The 15,862-nt window shown below is 36.3% G+C and overlaps 1 protein-coding gene across 1 annotated transcript in view; it reads right to left on the reverse strand.

The window, feature by feature from the left end:
* The window catches only part of LOC104614014 (dystonin-like), a gene marked incomplete at its 3' end in the record, with an annotated part of 50,333 nt that overhangs the window by 10,522 nt on the left and 23,949 nt on the right, over positions 1-15,862 (reverse strand). Inside the window, exons 14-24 of the mRNA XM_010295872.1 lie at positions 14,691-14,922; positions 14,115-14,341; positions 13,298-13,420; positions 12,450-12,551; positions 10,346-10,447; positions 9,056-9,229; positions 8,085-8,240; positions 5,443-5,640; positions 4,813-4,941; positions 1,535-1,705; positions 104-259 (exon numbers count right to left, since the gene is read on the reverse strand). Of these exons, the coding sequence (XP_010294174.1) occupies positions 104-259; positions 1,535-1,705; positions 4,813-4,941; positions 5,443-5,640; positions 8,085-8,240; positions 9,056-9,229; positions 10,346-10,447; positions 12,450-12,551; positions 13,298-13,420; positions 14,115-14,341; positions 14,691-14,922 (1,770 nt within the window). The remainder of the gene's footprint in view (positions 1-103; positions 260-1,534; positions 1,706-4,812; positions 4,942-5,442; positions 5,641-8,084; positions 8,241-9,055; positions 9,230-10,345; positions 10,448-12,449; positions 12,552-13,297; positions 13,421-14,114; positions 14,342-14,690; positions 14,923-15,862) is intronic.

A 15,862-nucleotide genomic window follows, 5' to 3' on the forward strand; every position in this document is an offset into this window, starting at 1 on the left:
ATTAAATGTTTCTGTGAGTGCCAGCGTTACAGGGTTCATTTGGACAATGTTAAAGTATTTCCAGAGTGGGAGAAAAACATTACACATCTGTTTCTTTACATACCTTGTGTTCATCAATTTGAAACAAGACAGTGTCCAAGATAAGACTTGGCCGAGAAGCTGCAGTTAGAGTTTGCTCAGCCTGAGTAAGCCAATTGATGAAATCTTGAAGTGAGTTGTGGAACTCCATTGCTAAATTGAGGGCTTCTTCCAGTTTGGTCTGCAAAGATAGGTCATACTTTAATAGCAGTTGATATTGTGCAGGGGCTTCAGCCAAGTAAACCATTTTAAAACATTTTTCCAACTCAAAGTTTCTGAGTTTTAAAATAACAGCCTACAACTGAGCATATTAAAGGAGATGGATAGAAGACTAACAGTAAAGACAATCAAGATAAAATTTTCCACATTATAACATTATATCATCTACTACTTAATCCTAATGGGACATACGGATTTATCAATTTCAATACAAACCCAGTAGAATATCAGAAATCTAAGGTGGCAGTGCACTTGGAAGGGCCTCAAAGAGGTCATCTAATTTATTCCTCTACACTAAACAAAGAACAAGTTTGCCTAGACCACTTCTTTTTAATAAAGTCCAATTGTCATTTTGGTTGCCTGAACTGAGACTAATTTTGGATACTGAATTTTTGTTGAGCATGAGACAGCAGATTTTCAAACAACTGCACTGCTGGCCTAGCTGAGAACTCCAACCTTACAGCTTCCTGCAAGAAAGTGTTCATATTGAGTGTTAATTAGTCTGACATTCTTACATTATACAGTTACCTTAAGAGACACCAGAATTCTTACTTTAAAATATAACTAAGCTGTTAGTTACATATTTGTGCTTTATACATATCAGGACTGTACAGAGAGTTCCTCTGTTTGTAATTAATGATATTCTTCATTGTTTGATTGAGGTAGAACAAACGGACTATACTTCGTGAAGGAATGAAAGCAAAATGAAATAAATAATAAAGAAAACGTATGTTGCATATCAGTGAAATCACGCTATTGATCTATGTTGGAACAGAAGGTAGTCACTTGAAGTAAGTGGCAGAAGGCCAAGGTTTTGGGAATTTTAAGAAAAAAAAAAAGGATAAAAGCTAGGAAAATTAATGCTGCAATTCTGTACTGAGGAGATAAACTTGAATGATTGAGTAATTTTATTTATTCTCTCATGTCTACAATTACTGTAATAAAAAACAGAAAAGCCTTGTCCTACCAAATAAGCATTATCAGTATCAGTTAATGAATTTCTATGGAACAGACTTGTGCCATTCTCACCCGTCCTCTCCCTCAGCTAAGCATAATCAACTTCCTGAATCTCATTTTTTCCCAGTAATATCTGAACATACCAATGAATTCTGCATAACTGTCTCTACAATTAATTTTAAATATAAAAGATGAAGTAAGTATGCATGCATAAAAGCACTGAACATTAACATCGCTTTTTTTTTTTATCACACTTCTATTTTTATGTAAAAACACATACTTTTCTTTCACTGAGTTTTGTTTGTACTGATTCCCATTTTTCTTTTAAGTTATTTATGTCCTGCTCAACGTTTGTTTCAGCAGACTCTGGGCATCTTGCAAGCATCTGCTGGCCTTTCTGCATTAGACACTTATATGTCTCTTCTTTGGCTTCAAAGGCAGCACAAAGTTCCTAAATAAAGCAAGCACCAAAAAATAAGTCAGGTAGAAATTCAATACTCTTTACAAATGCTAGTATAATATTTATTCCTGCCCCAACATTTAGCGGGTATGATTAAGACTAATAAAGGAAACATATGTAATTCATAAAAAGCCAAATGAGCAAAGAAAGGGCACAATTCTTCAGGAAATGAGAACTTGTATTGTCTGTCAGATGTTTTCTCTGAGATCCAAACCTTGGCAAAGAAAGTACCATGCAGTTATTGCACAAGATTTGCTACAACTTGGTTGGTTTAAAGTCCATCTGTAGCTGAAACACAAAAAGCATCGGCATTATACTGTGCGCTGAAAGCCCAGACCTATTCAACACAACTTCAGAAGTGGGTGGGACTACTTGGGAGGGCTGCTTTATTGTACATGGTCTCTTTTGTTTTGTCTGTATCTTCCTTCACTTGCTAGGCAAGAGCACTGAAGACATTTTACACATACAAAGAAAGCTGGAAGAATAACGGTAGCAACTGTTTTACCTGCCTAGTATTCTACTAAGTGTTCTTTTTTAACCGTGTTAAAGATGGGGTGCCAAGAGACTGGGAGCTCCCATGCATCCCTCTGACTCAAAAAGGCATGTTCAATATTTGTAACAGACCATACAAAAGATACTAACGAAGCTGCTGCATTCCTCCGAAATGAGGAACATCTTCCAGAAGACGAGCAATAAGTGGCTTGCAAATAGGAGGCAAAGAACTTTTTCCTCCAATTCCCAGGACAAGAGCCCTAACCCAACATTTTCTTCGGGTTGAGAGATGCAGTACACAGGGTTGTTCCTGATCACAGAGGAGGGCAAAGGAGGAAGCAGGTTCAACCACAAGCTAAGATTTTAACAGGACAGAAAGCTTCCTTGCTTTCTTTCTGAGGACCATGAAAAGTGGTGTCACCTAGCCTGCTTCCTCCTACGCTCCCAACCTCCCTACAATATTTCTGGCTTCCGTAACTCCCCGGAGGATCTTATTTTACTACAGCACAAGAACCCCTCAGCAGTAAACACAGGGAGCTCAGCACAGGCGAGACAGGGCAAGGCAGGAGTGGCCCCAAACACTGGGGCTGGGCTCAGTCTGAGACAGGGGCTCAACACAGTGGTTAATTCTGCAGTACAGTCACACTCTTAAGGGGGCAGGAACAATTAAAGTTCTTTTAAAGGAGGAACTGAGAAAAACAATTGTTTTAAGAAAAGGAGAGGGATGTTCTGAGCAGCACTGGGACAGCCAAAGAGGCCTCTTTTTAAGACCCTTTCCTACTGGTGTCCTGTAATGTCTCTTCGTATCTTTTGTTTTCCTGGTGTTGCCTTAGCTGGAAATGCTACCCAATCTCAACTCCATTTGTGAACTAATAATGGTTGAGGGCTCTTTTATTCATATCTGTAGAAGCAGACCTTATATTCAAGAAAATGGTTCATAACATTTATTTCCAATGAGAAACGATTCAAAATATAGTGCAAAACTTTCTTCTTCAGTTTCACATCACACCTTAACATGGCTTGTATCACTTAGGGGCAAGTTTGAATTTGGAACTTATAATAAAATAGTACTCAACATGACAAGTGGCCTCAACATTTCAGCTGCCAAAAAAAAAAAAAGGGAGAATTTACACATATCTGCACAGATGCACTGAGGTTTAACTAAACTGAAATCAAGTCCTATTTTTTAAGGGTTATATACATTAAAGGATTATAAGTCAATGCCTGCAGTTATATGATGGCCCACAGCATAGTAACAATCTGTTAAAATGTACGTGTACAGTTAGGAAATGATCGTACATACAGAGTACATATTATTGGGGACACATTCACATTTGTTCCAACTACAATACTACATTCAGTTTAAAGAGTCTTTAACTAACCAATCTGTAAGTACAATAGGTATAGAAAATTTGCGTAGTAAAAGAATGTATCAAAGAAAACCCTGGAATTTTCCAGGGAAAATTTTTTGGTCTTGATCTGACTTTAAGTCCAGAATGAACAATGGAGAGAGCTCCACTGACCCTCATGGAATCATGATTATGCCTCACCCTTACAGGAGGAGTAAAAAAAGGCTTCCCTTCTGCCCCCTTAGAGAAGGGGGGAAAACAGATTTTGACCCAAAAACCTTTGACCTAGTTTCCTGTCAACAGATTTTAAAACTGTAAATTATTTTCCTTCTCAGAAATAGTTACTGGTAAATTTGGGAGGAAAAAAGCGTGCCCCACATCGGTGTGTAATTATCTTTAGCATCATTACAAATTAAAATCTTATTTTTAAACTATGACAATGCAGCATTCTAATGGAAACTGTCAGGCATACATGAGTTAAGGGACAGTTCAGTAAATATCACTGTCACATCTGAGCCAGGAGGTCAGGAGTTTAGATCACCAGGTTTGGGCTTATATCCTGGCCTAACCGCATAGCATTATTTTACATAAATGGAGCACTATGAACCACCTTCCTTTGAGGTAAGGGATCAAGTTTAAGTATCTTTTTTTAAGCTATATGGTTCTACAGGGGCAGAGAAATCTGGAGAATGTTTCTTAAAGAGAAAGAAAGGGAAGGAAGGGAATAATTTAGGCATACTGATCAGCTTGCCATTTCTAATTTAAGCAGAGCCTCTATATGAGCCAGTAGCCCTTATTGTATCTGTGCTAATGATGACTTTAATGTCAGCTTTGGTTAGATAAAGAATAAAGGATTGAGTCTCTTAATTAAAGGTCCAGTGAATGTGCATCACTTTTAGATTAATATTTGTATCTTAGAAAAAGCATAAAAGTAGATATGGGGTCACAAGGGAAAAGAAGAATAGCAATCACTGAAAAATCTACAATCGTTTTCTGTTTTTCTTTCTGAGAATAAGGATGCAAAAGTTCTTTTATTTCTGCCTCAACAGTATTAATGGTTCAGCTTTGGGCAGCTCCCAAGTGACTACTTTTCCTACACTGAAAATAACAGTGTTGTTTTGAAGGCTATTAACATTTATTAAGATACTGTACAGACACTGTGACATATAGAACATGCTCCATATTTACCATAAACACTCTTGAAAGATAGTTAGTCCTGAAATGCAATTTGCAAAGCATTCTAATACTGATACTTACCATATGGGTATTAAGCTGCTCTCTTGCTGTTTCTGGTAAGCCTCCAACGGGTTTTGATGCCAACAGCTGACGTTCAGTGTCTGTCAGCCATTGCTGCATATCTTCAACTTCACCATGGAAACCTTGGGCCTAAATTACACCATATCATCTTAGTATTAGGATGGAGAACATTTCAGTAAGCTCTATCTTAGATGCAGAAGTATACTGGCAACAGATTTAATCAGATATTTGCTATTATCAAAGGAAATAGAAGGGGGTGGGGGGAAGAGAAAAACAACCCAAAATTTAAACTAGCTCAATCCAATCTAAACAATAAAAAGAAAAAACACAGAAATCTTGAAAGCAGGCTAAATGAGCAAGAGAGATATCAATGTTTTCCCTGAAAAATATACCTATACAGAAAATTCACCCTTTGAAAATATGTAGGCCAAAAGCTGAATTCTTGATTTAGCACTATATAAGACCGTGGCCAGCTGTGGAAGATACAGCAGGATTCAAACTTTCTCCAAATTCAGGAGAGTCTGTATTATGGTTTTGATTTAGGCCAACTTCTAATTCATGTATCTATGTATTTCATGTAAAAAGACACTTTTTCTGAGTTATATCTTTACTTGATCATTTCCTGTTCACCTGGATCAAGGCACTGTCCAGCTGCTGTTTCCTTTGTTCTGTTTTTTCCAACACGTTTTGCCAGCGCTGATTCAGGAGTTCCAACTTGCTCCGTAAATTACTTGCTTCTTCAACAGCACTTGATTCAATCAGGTCATTTCCTGCTTTCTTAACTGCTTCCACTGTAGACTGATGAGCTAAAACATCATTTTGTAGCACCTACAATTGTAACACAGCATGTATAACTGGTCATGTTGATACATTATTGAATTAAGTCAATCACGGTGACTAATGATGGTTCTAAACTATTGCCTTGTCACTGGATTATCATCAGTACAGGCATTAGCAATTAAAGCTAATAACTAAGGTCCCTTCAATCAAAAGCAGTTACAGATCATTCTGCCAAAATGTTACATTTTATGTTTGTATCTTGGAAAAAATAATATATGAATACATGTATTTCTGAAATTATGAAAGGTTTCTAGTACTGCTAGTGAAGAATTATTTCTTCACTTTCCTTAATTTACTACATACTTTTCTTTAATAGGATTTTTCTTTGTTTTTGAGGGTAAGGTGTGAAACCAGTGTTATATATAGTAGTGCCAATTGCTTGTGGAGCAGTAGTCTAAGAAGAGAGGAGAGAGAGAGGAACAAGAATACTATGTGCCTGCTGGGCCATACAACAAACTGACTGCCATGATGTCTTTTCACGCATTTCAGGTCTACAACTCATTTCACATTATGTCAGGCTACCAGGACACTTCAGCTGTGCTAAAAGCTGGGGAATGATTGTAATACTAACACCACAAGACCTCATCCATCTGGTTGAAAACCTGTTATCACCAACCACAGTAAAACCATAAAAGGCAAAAATTACATTTGGGAAACAGATGCTGTTTTCAGAAAGATTAAAAAAAAAAAAAGAAAAAGAGAAAAGCTTTAAAATACCAGAAATAAAGAACAGAAAAAGAGAATATGCAAAATGCTTGGAGAAAGAATGGTAAACCCCATCTAAGAAATTATTTATGACTGCTGTCTTCCATGGGGTCTGGTTCAAGCTCACCTCCCTCAAAATGCTAACATATGGAAAAAATATATAGTTAAATACAAAGGAACTTTAAAATAAACTATACAGAGCACTTGGTGAAACAGCAAGTCACAAGTAGCCCTTGTATACAAAACATGCGTCACATTTGCTTTAATTCTTTTAAGCTAAGCACTGGAATATATTCTTTATTTTCTTTTCCTAACAGAGTGAAGAAAAGGGATATTCACAGAATCAGACACATCTTATCCCTTCCTTCCTGCTGAGGCTCACTAAGAACAAGGTCTATTCTTTCCAACATTATTCAAAAGATGGATGTTTTTCCAGGCTACCACAGGATGCACTACTGTGTGAACTTTCTAACCTACAAACTCCATTTTATGAAAAGGAAGTAGATTTTTTCATGTGTTTGCTGAACTCCTTCAGCACTGAAGGTAGATGAAGTCATAAATGATGTCTGGATGCTTCTTCAGTAGTAAAACACTTCCGTTCAAAAAGAACATAAAAGGTTGACAGAGTAGAAGCTGGATTTGGGGTTTTTTGGTTTCTTGTTTTTTTGTTTTGTGGGGGCGGGGTTTTTTGTTTGTTTGGGTTTTTGTGGGGTTTTTTTGTTTGCTTTGGTTTTTTTACAGGGCCAGTTTATAACAGTAGTCACATAGAGCATGTAGATATTGTACTCTGCTCAAGTTCCAAATAACCACACAAAAGGCTTCAGAAGCTGCATTAACACAGACAATGAAAATGCTTTAATTATCTGTGTACTGTCAATTTCAATCAGTTCTCTCTAAATCCAAAATGGACTCTGAATACTTTTCACATCATATGCAGGCCAAAAATTAAATGGCAGATTTAAAGGAAGGAGAGGATTTATGAGGTTAGATTTAAGTCTTCAGGCCTAGAAAGAACACATCATCAGCACATGAACAGCAGTCATGCAAAGAGGTAGGGAAGATCTCTTGCTCATGGGAGATACTCTTCAAAATAAAGGCACAATGAAAGCATTCTTCCATGGGCTCCAAAGTCACAATAAGCAGTAAAAATACTAAAACAAAACATAATAAATTAGCCCTACATTGTACGTAACAAGGAAAAAGATGGGAGCCTGGATACCCTTAAAGTTTGCTGAGATTTTCAGAGAAGCATTTTCTGTGTTAGTTGGACCCAACAGAGATACAATTTTGCAGAATTCAGAACAACAAATCACTGTTTTCCGAGAAGGAAGAAACAAGAATGAAGGATGTGTAACAGCCACGTGCATTTTGTGAGACCTGTCCTAAACAGAAGTAATCAAGGAGTTTATCGCTTTAAGGAGAGTAGCAGGTTCAATAACATTTGAGTTCCCTGGGTCAAATGAAGGTGAATAGATGTAGACACTACGGTGAGCTGGTCTTTTTTGGCTAAAACCTATGCCACTTGAATGGCATACAGAAGGAAGGAAGGAATATGGAGGAGAAAGAGGAAAGATATTAGTTATTCCAAGCCTGGATTTCAGCCATAATCTGCATCTTGAATATCTCTGTATAGAATTATTTATGAAGCGCTAAGTTTTACTACAAGGCTCATCACTAAGATAAACATCAAAAGAACATTTCAGTTAATATTCATTATAATTACATACATGATGTTTGGCAAGTTCAATTTCAATAGCCTTGGGGTCTCCACCCACAGGTTTCTGTTCATTCAGCAAGTCTTCTGTATGTGTCAGCCACGTCAGTAACTCATCGAGGGCATGCTGGAACTGCCCCAAGGCTAACAAGGCACCTTCCAGCTTGTGCTATAGTAAAAATAAAATTAACAATAAAATGGTTTCACAATGCTATTGAATTGGCTTATATTACCATTAGTCACCATAATCCAGAGCACAGTCCATGCATATGATAGCATAAAAACCAGGGAGAGAGAGTTATCCAACACAAGCAACTACTTTATAGTTAGAGCTGAGTTAGCAATTCCCCTGCAAAGCCTGACATTCCAGGCTTAAATTCCTGACCTTCGAAGACCCCATGTAACCAGAGCAGAGTTAAATTTGAAGGTTCTCTCATCAGAGATGTGAGAGTCTCTTAAAATGTAATTTCAATACAAATGCAATTTGGTGCATGATCTTTTTAAAACCTTATCTGTGTTGTGAAACTATTCTGTTAAAAAAAAAAACAAAACAAACACTTCAAAGCACTGCATCTTTAAATCTCTCTTTCACTTTGATAATTTAATATTCAACTATTTCAGTGCTCTTTGGTTAAGTTGTTGGTTTGGTGTTTTTTTCCAAGCGCTCAGTTCAGCAGCTAATGTTACTTTTGCACATATAAACATGTTTTCAACTGCTACTTAAGATGTCATCAAATAACCAAAATGAAATAATAATGATTCAACATGGCACTGCTGACAAAGGAAGCAACGAAAAATACTGCTAAGGGTTTAAAAACCATAAAAACAACACAATAAATTGTAAAATTCAAATCCTATTATATATAGTTCTGTAATTTCCAAAATAGGAGGAATGAGTAAATTGATACGAACATTTTACATAATAAAAAGCTCCTCTCAAAAATCTAAGTAATTAATAAAGCCCCCACCTTCAAGTTTATTTACCTGTCTATTTATAATTTTTTCTTCTAGGCTGTCCCACAGTAGTTTGAGCTCTGAGAGAGGGTCTTGAACAGTGTGCTTGTCACTCTCCTCTGTTACCTTCTTCAGCAATAACTCTGCCTGATGGTTCAGTCTTTCCATTTCTATCTGCTGCTGATAAGCTTCTGTCTTAAATTGCTACGGTAAATAGAAAAAGAATACAAATAAACATATCACAAGTAACGATCTTCTTGAATATAGCATAGTACAGCAATATTTACAATCCTCATGCATCACTGTCAACTTTCATAAATTTGGGTGTTTGTTTTCCAGAGTCAAAATCCCTCCAAGACACTGATAATCCAGACAGTCCCAGCTAAGTGAAACTATGCAATAGTGTCTTAAATAGATAGCAGATATTGCTAACTCTGACCAGAGCATGAAAAAGATGCCCAATAGGAAGTATTCTCCAATGATCTCCCCGGTCTGTAAAAAGGGCAGAACATAACTTGAGTAACTTCTACCTCTTGTTGTGATAATATAATACTTTAAGCTTCAAATAGAATTATTCTTCAGAAGAGCTTTCTGCAAATTTTCTTTAGTAGCACACCCTCTTGTACACACAGCTTGGGCAGTAGTCCGAACACAACTTGCATATGTGTGTTCAACTATGTAAGATTATGGTTCATTTGAAGTTACATCATAAAATAGATAAACAACCTGCCCACAGCCAAAAAAATGTACAAGTGAGCAACAAAACCAAGGACATTCCCTGATCATTATACAATCCTGTTTTTTATATATAGCTTAACAGCCTACCAATGCCAGGAGCATATTCAGTCATAGAAATTTTCGCCTGAAATTTTTATTTTCAGCTTACTGATATATCGGGAATGTCATGATCTGTGTGAGCATTTAGATAAAGCCTATAATGGCAGAAGTGAAGCTTTGGAGGCATTCTCTCCGAGCCTCAAGGAAGCTGTTAATGGTAGAAACCAGAAAATGTAAAGGTCATAGCAAAAGAACCCTGTACATAACAGCCTTAAAGCCTCTGAATGAGAAGGAATGCTATTTCAAGTATTTCTGGGCTCTCAGAACATATTCACAAAATAAAATGCAGTCTCACCATCTATTTGGAATAGAAATATATTTTAAAATTAAAAGTTTGCAGCAAAATGTTATTTGAAATTTTCATGTAGATTCTTTTTTACTAGAAATTGAAAATTGCTTTTGACTCTTGAAAAATAAACCCTAAACACTACAGAAAAATGCAGACAGATGAAAATAGAAATTAAATAAATTGCTAGTTCATACCTTAAGTTCCTCGGTTTGCTGCTTCACTGTCTCCAGATCTGTTCCAACTGGGGACATAGACGCTAACTTGCTGCCAGCAATGTCTACCCAGTCAAATATTGCCTGAAAATCACAGTATGTAATTCAAGCATGAGCAGAGAAACAGTATCATGTTTGAAAGTTGTATTAAGTAAAATATCAGATTTTTTTTTTTTACTCCAGAGAACAATATTGCTGTGCTCTTTGAAAGAAAATAGCTTTCTTCAGTGAAACCTAGGTTTCTTTGCAACACAAGGGATCAAATATTAACTGAAGTATTTCATGTAAGAGTTACAAGAATGTACATGCTGCAAGACTGAACTTCTATTAGTAGTAATATTCTGCCGGTAGTATTCATGCTGAGTAGCACTCTACTTCTCGAGCAAAATCTGCAATTTTTGTGAATAACCTGAAACGTAAGTACGAGAGAAACTGTTCTGCAGTCCTTTGAAGTGAAAATGGAAGGCGGTAGTTGACTGATAACACACTTTAAATGATGATTACAAACTTCTTTTGAAGGATAATGTTATCTGTGTAAGGAACATGAAACATGACCCATTGAGTACATATTAGGTAGTGAAGGGTCGTAACTGAGCTTGACTGAATCTCCATAGGATAATAGAGTTATAACTTAAAAAAATAAATGTTTGCGGGTACTTCTCTTGCTCCTGATATAATACAGAACAACCTCAGGAACACTCTACTTGCAGATTAAGAACAGCTGTATCAATCTGGGTAATTGCATAGGGGAAAAAAACCACCCCTGTTAGGCCCTTTTCCTCCCGTGATTCATTGTGGAGAATGGCTTAGGATGGCTTGTCAGAGCTGCCCACTGCTACACAGCTCCCTGAGAAAAGGAGAACTACCCCCAACATGCTCAACAGGATGAGGCAGCTGCAGCTAACACTCTGCCCACAATACTTTTCATATTGTCTATTGAAATGAGCCTAAGAAGACATTTGAATACAGTTCTTTCACAAAGTACCAAGCTTGCAGGATGTACAGTGTACAACCACAGGAAATACAAAGCACTTAAACCAATGGCAATGTTCCTAACGTAACCCTAAAGTCAATCCCCAAGCAGTATGAACATAAGAGAACTTGGAGAAAAATACATAGTGAGGGTGCACTGGAAAACAGGCACGTTGTATTATTATTAAGGAGTGTTCTGCTGCTTGCTCTGCACCAAACACACAAGCAACTGCCCTCAGTGTCATGTGTGCAACTCTAATTTTTAAAGATTTAACGAGCCAAGACAGATATTAATTCCACTGAGCAAAAAAAATAGTTTTGCAAAATCTGACCATGTTTGGAATCTTTTCAAATGTTTCAGTCTTTTAGCCATTCACTGACAAAAGATACGAGGCATCCACCCAGCCAAAATGTACAAAGAATATGCAAAAATAAAAAAAACCCACAAAAACCAGCACACAGACAGAAAGTATATCTTAAAAAAAAGTGCTGGAAAATTTACCTACAGATTTAAAGTACTGTGATTAGATAAATTATACTAAGAATTAGTATAAGTTAATGGTCCAGCAACATTATGTAAACAATATTTTTTGCTTAAAATATTCAAACTTAAATATTTGACTTATAAAAAAGGTGGAATAAAACTGAAGTTCTTCGACTGTCCTCCACTCAAAGAAAATAGCAGCAAGTGAGTATATGGACCTGCATTCTGTTTCTTTCAGATCATGTAAATGTGTCACAACTTCAACTCGCCTATCATATGAAGTACTATCACAAGAAAATGGGAGCAGGATTACTGTTAATGTGTGTATTCAGAAAACCTCTGCTCTTATCAATAAACAAGGGGACGTTAAATTTGAATCTAAACATAGCGCAACATATGAAAGAACAACCCCACAGATTTATTCTTTAATGCAAAAAAAAAACCAACCCCAAAATCAAAAACAAACCACCAAACAACCAACCAATCCTGAAAAAAACATCTGAAGAAAGTAGTCAGCATAATCACAGTGATACATTACGTGTCACCTACCCAATTACATGCCATTTTTTACTACAACTACATTAAATCCTATTGACTCAAGATTGGGTTAGTTGTATCACACCATCTTACCTGCAGTCCATCTTGATATTGAACAGCTGCCTGCATAGCTTCAACAAGCTTATCCACCCGTTCTTTCCATGTTTTGTTTAAGGCATCCCAGGCAGAATTCAGCTGCAAGTAAATGCAATTTACTCCAATGGACAAAAGAACTTTACTGGTGTATAATGCACATTCACTAATTATTAACTGATCAATAACACCAATAAACTAAGCATGAATAGTTCATATTCATTCCATATTAACACTCTTGTTCTCCCTATCGCTGCATAATTAGTTTCCTTCAGAATACCCTGGAGGTTCTGAATTACAAAAGCTGTAAACTTCAGTACTGATTATTGACTATTTTTATTAACATAGGGATTATAATTAATACAGGAAATATTATTATTAAGTCATTTGGAGTTGCATCATTATAATAAAGGTAGCTTAAAAGAAACTTACACTGCTGAACATCAAAGAAATTAAAAGTACTTTGTAGTCATCCAAACAGGATTGTCTCAGTTTAAGATGTCTCAATATATTACTTCAGATGTATCTGAAGCTTATTCTAGCATTACTTTTGCAAAAAGTAGCCATCTACCATATTAATCAGTGAGTACTTTTAAAAAAAAATCTTTTGACTTTTACAAAAATCTTAACCCATAAATCAATAAAATAAAATTTTCTGTACATTCTAACCTAATCTGAGTCAAAATTCATTTACCTGAAAGGCAATCCTTACTTTACCACAAAGGCTTAAGGGGTATCTCACTTTTGCCACAAAATTTTTATTTTCAAAATTTGTTGGGCGCAGGGTGACCAATTTCATCTGAACAAGCATCTAACATAACAGATCTAAGCATCTGCATTTCCCATACCTCATCTATACTCTTGTTGACAATAGGTTTGTCAGGCTCTCCACAAGCAGCTCTAAGTTCAGAGCCAAGGCTCACAACTGTTTCTAGTTCTTCTTGTAGTCCATCAATTTCTTCTTTAGCAGCCTACAAAGAGAAAAAAATCCAATACTCCTAATACTAAATTTAATAATCTATGTACAGCTTGCTTTCAAGATAGAACACACCAGGAATCCACCTTTGTTTTCTTTAAAGTCACTTAGACTTACAATTGGATGCTTAAAATATAAGCATCCCTTTGCAGTGTCAGAGTGAAATCAACTGACATCAGTCTAAATTATAACAATGGGCTATGATGTCATTTTGCATGAGATGGAAAAAATAAACAGGAAGTTTTAAATTAGATTTCTTTAATCAGAGTGATTTCTTTTTCAGAGGTTATCATTCAACCTTCAAATCTTTAACTATCAGCATAAATAATTACAGGCTTAGAGCGTAATACGTAGAGCACAATACATCTGTACACCCTTCATTTAGATGCTACGTATTACTCAGGGAATCTAAAGTATGTATAACTTATAAAAGTCTCAGTGACATACTTATTATATACATGTTTATAAACAGATATGTAAATATAATGACAGGCACATGTTGCGTGCTTATGGAAATTAAGCCCTGATACACGTCATTTACCATAGACTCTTGAGATATCATTATAGTACAATTACCCCTCTTGGTCTCTAAAAACAAATATTCTCCTGTGATATTTCATTGTAATTCTGTCTTTTCTCTACATTCTGTAAATAAAATATTTAAAGTCAACAAAATACTTTCTACTGACCTCAGCAGCTTCTTGCTGTTGCTTGACTACAGATGGGTCAACTCCAGGTCCTTCCAGTTCTCGAATGAAGTCCTGAGTATCTTTAATAGTAGCTACAAGAGCCATATGATCACACCAAAACTTTTCAGCTAGTTCCATTACATCCAACAGTTTGGCCTCCCTTTCCTCAGTCAAGGTCTGGATGTCTTCCCAAATGAGGACCATTTGGTCTAGTTTATCCTGAACAGCTAAACAACAAAGGAACTAGATTACCACCTCGGAAAACAGTTCTTGGCCATAAATCTCTCTACAGTTCTACAGCAGAAACATATGTGTGTATTTTAAAATTTAGACTCTAAAACTGTTTCTTCACAGGACTCCTTATAATGTTAAGTGGAAACAACCAACATGGTCTTTAAAAATAAAGCAAAGGTCACACCCATTATGAATTTTCAAACAAATGCTTTACTTTTATAGATCTTTAGCAGCTTCTCCAGGAGAATACAATCCCCGAAGTAACAGTCATCAGAAATTAAGACTTTTATATGCTGCAGCTTGCTGCATTTCCACTACATGAAACGTTTCTCAGTCTACTACCTTTAGCAGATATATCCTTATCAGCTCCTTCTGAACGAGCAATCATTTCCTCCCCTCTCTGTTTAAGCGTCTCGTACACCGGCTGAAGTTTTTCCAGATCCACTGACACATTCTTATTTTCACTGATTTGCTCTTTAATCTTCTCAACTTCTGCTGAGATTGAAGGTGGCTGCCGCAGACGTTCAACTATGCGTTTCAGACTCTCAAGAGTTGGATCTATCTTGTCATGAAACTGGGAGGGTGGTAAAGGACAGAAAGAAGCAGCAGAAAAATTAGAAAAAAACCAACTGAAAAATGGCATCTGAAATTCTCTTGGAAAAAGGTACTTTAAAATTAACATATTTAACATCTCTATTCAACATATACATGTGTAACTTGCAATACCCTCTTTGTTGTTTTTCCCCTCTTCCAATACCTAAATTACAAAAGCAACCTTGCAAAATGGTACTTCCTGTCAGATTTAAGAATTTTACTATGAAGTCTGGGTTCAGTCCTGAGACATTCCATCTCAAGATCCTACAGATATGGCAGAATCTACTTGCTTTTAGCCCTGTGTAATTCATGCAGTAGTTTGTACCTGATTTTGGAGAGCCACCGCTGTCTGATTTCATCATTTTAGAAAGATATTTACCTTAATATTAGTACATACATTTTCATATCAGGACCACCACTGGCATATAACCACTGATTAAGATTTTATATGTAAGGTCATTCAAAAAGACATTTGATAGTGTCCACGTGGTGCTTATCAGTGCAGTAAAGGTACATTACCTTCTGCAACTAAAAGCAGACAACAGTGTGTAATATGTTCACCCATGTTTGACTGAATACAGGTAGATGCCCAGAAACTCAACTACAACTATGTTAACATGGTTCATCCTTTGGTACAGGTATGAAGTTAGCCTTTACTACATGCTTTTGGATCCATAGAGATTCCTCAAAAATATGTTGCCACCATGCCCCTTTCAAATTACCAATAGTAATAAATTGTGGGTGCATTTAATGATCCTCCAGAATCCACAAAAAGCACTCTTGACTACACTTGGGAAAGGTGCTAGAAAGAGCACAGCAAAACAAGATTACCCTATGTGAACAAATAGCTACATCCTTTCTATTCAAAGGAATATACGCAATACAAATGTAATTACTTTTTCCCACCATACAACCCACTT

This window comes from Phaethon lepturus, unplaced genomic scaffold (genome assembly GCF_000687285.1).
Source record: "Phaethon lepturus isolate BGI_N335 unplaced genomic scaffold, ASM68728v1 scaffold18631, whole genome shotgun sequence".
NCBI classification, from domain to species: Eukaryota; Metazoa; Chordata; class Aves; order Phaethontiformes; family Phaethontidae; genus Phaethon; species Phaethon lepturus.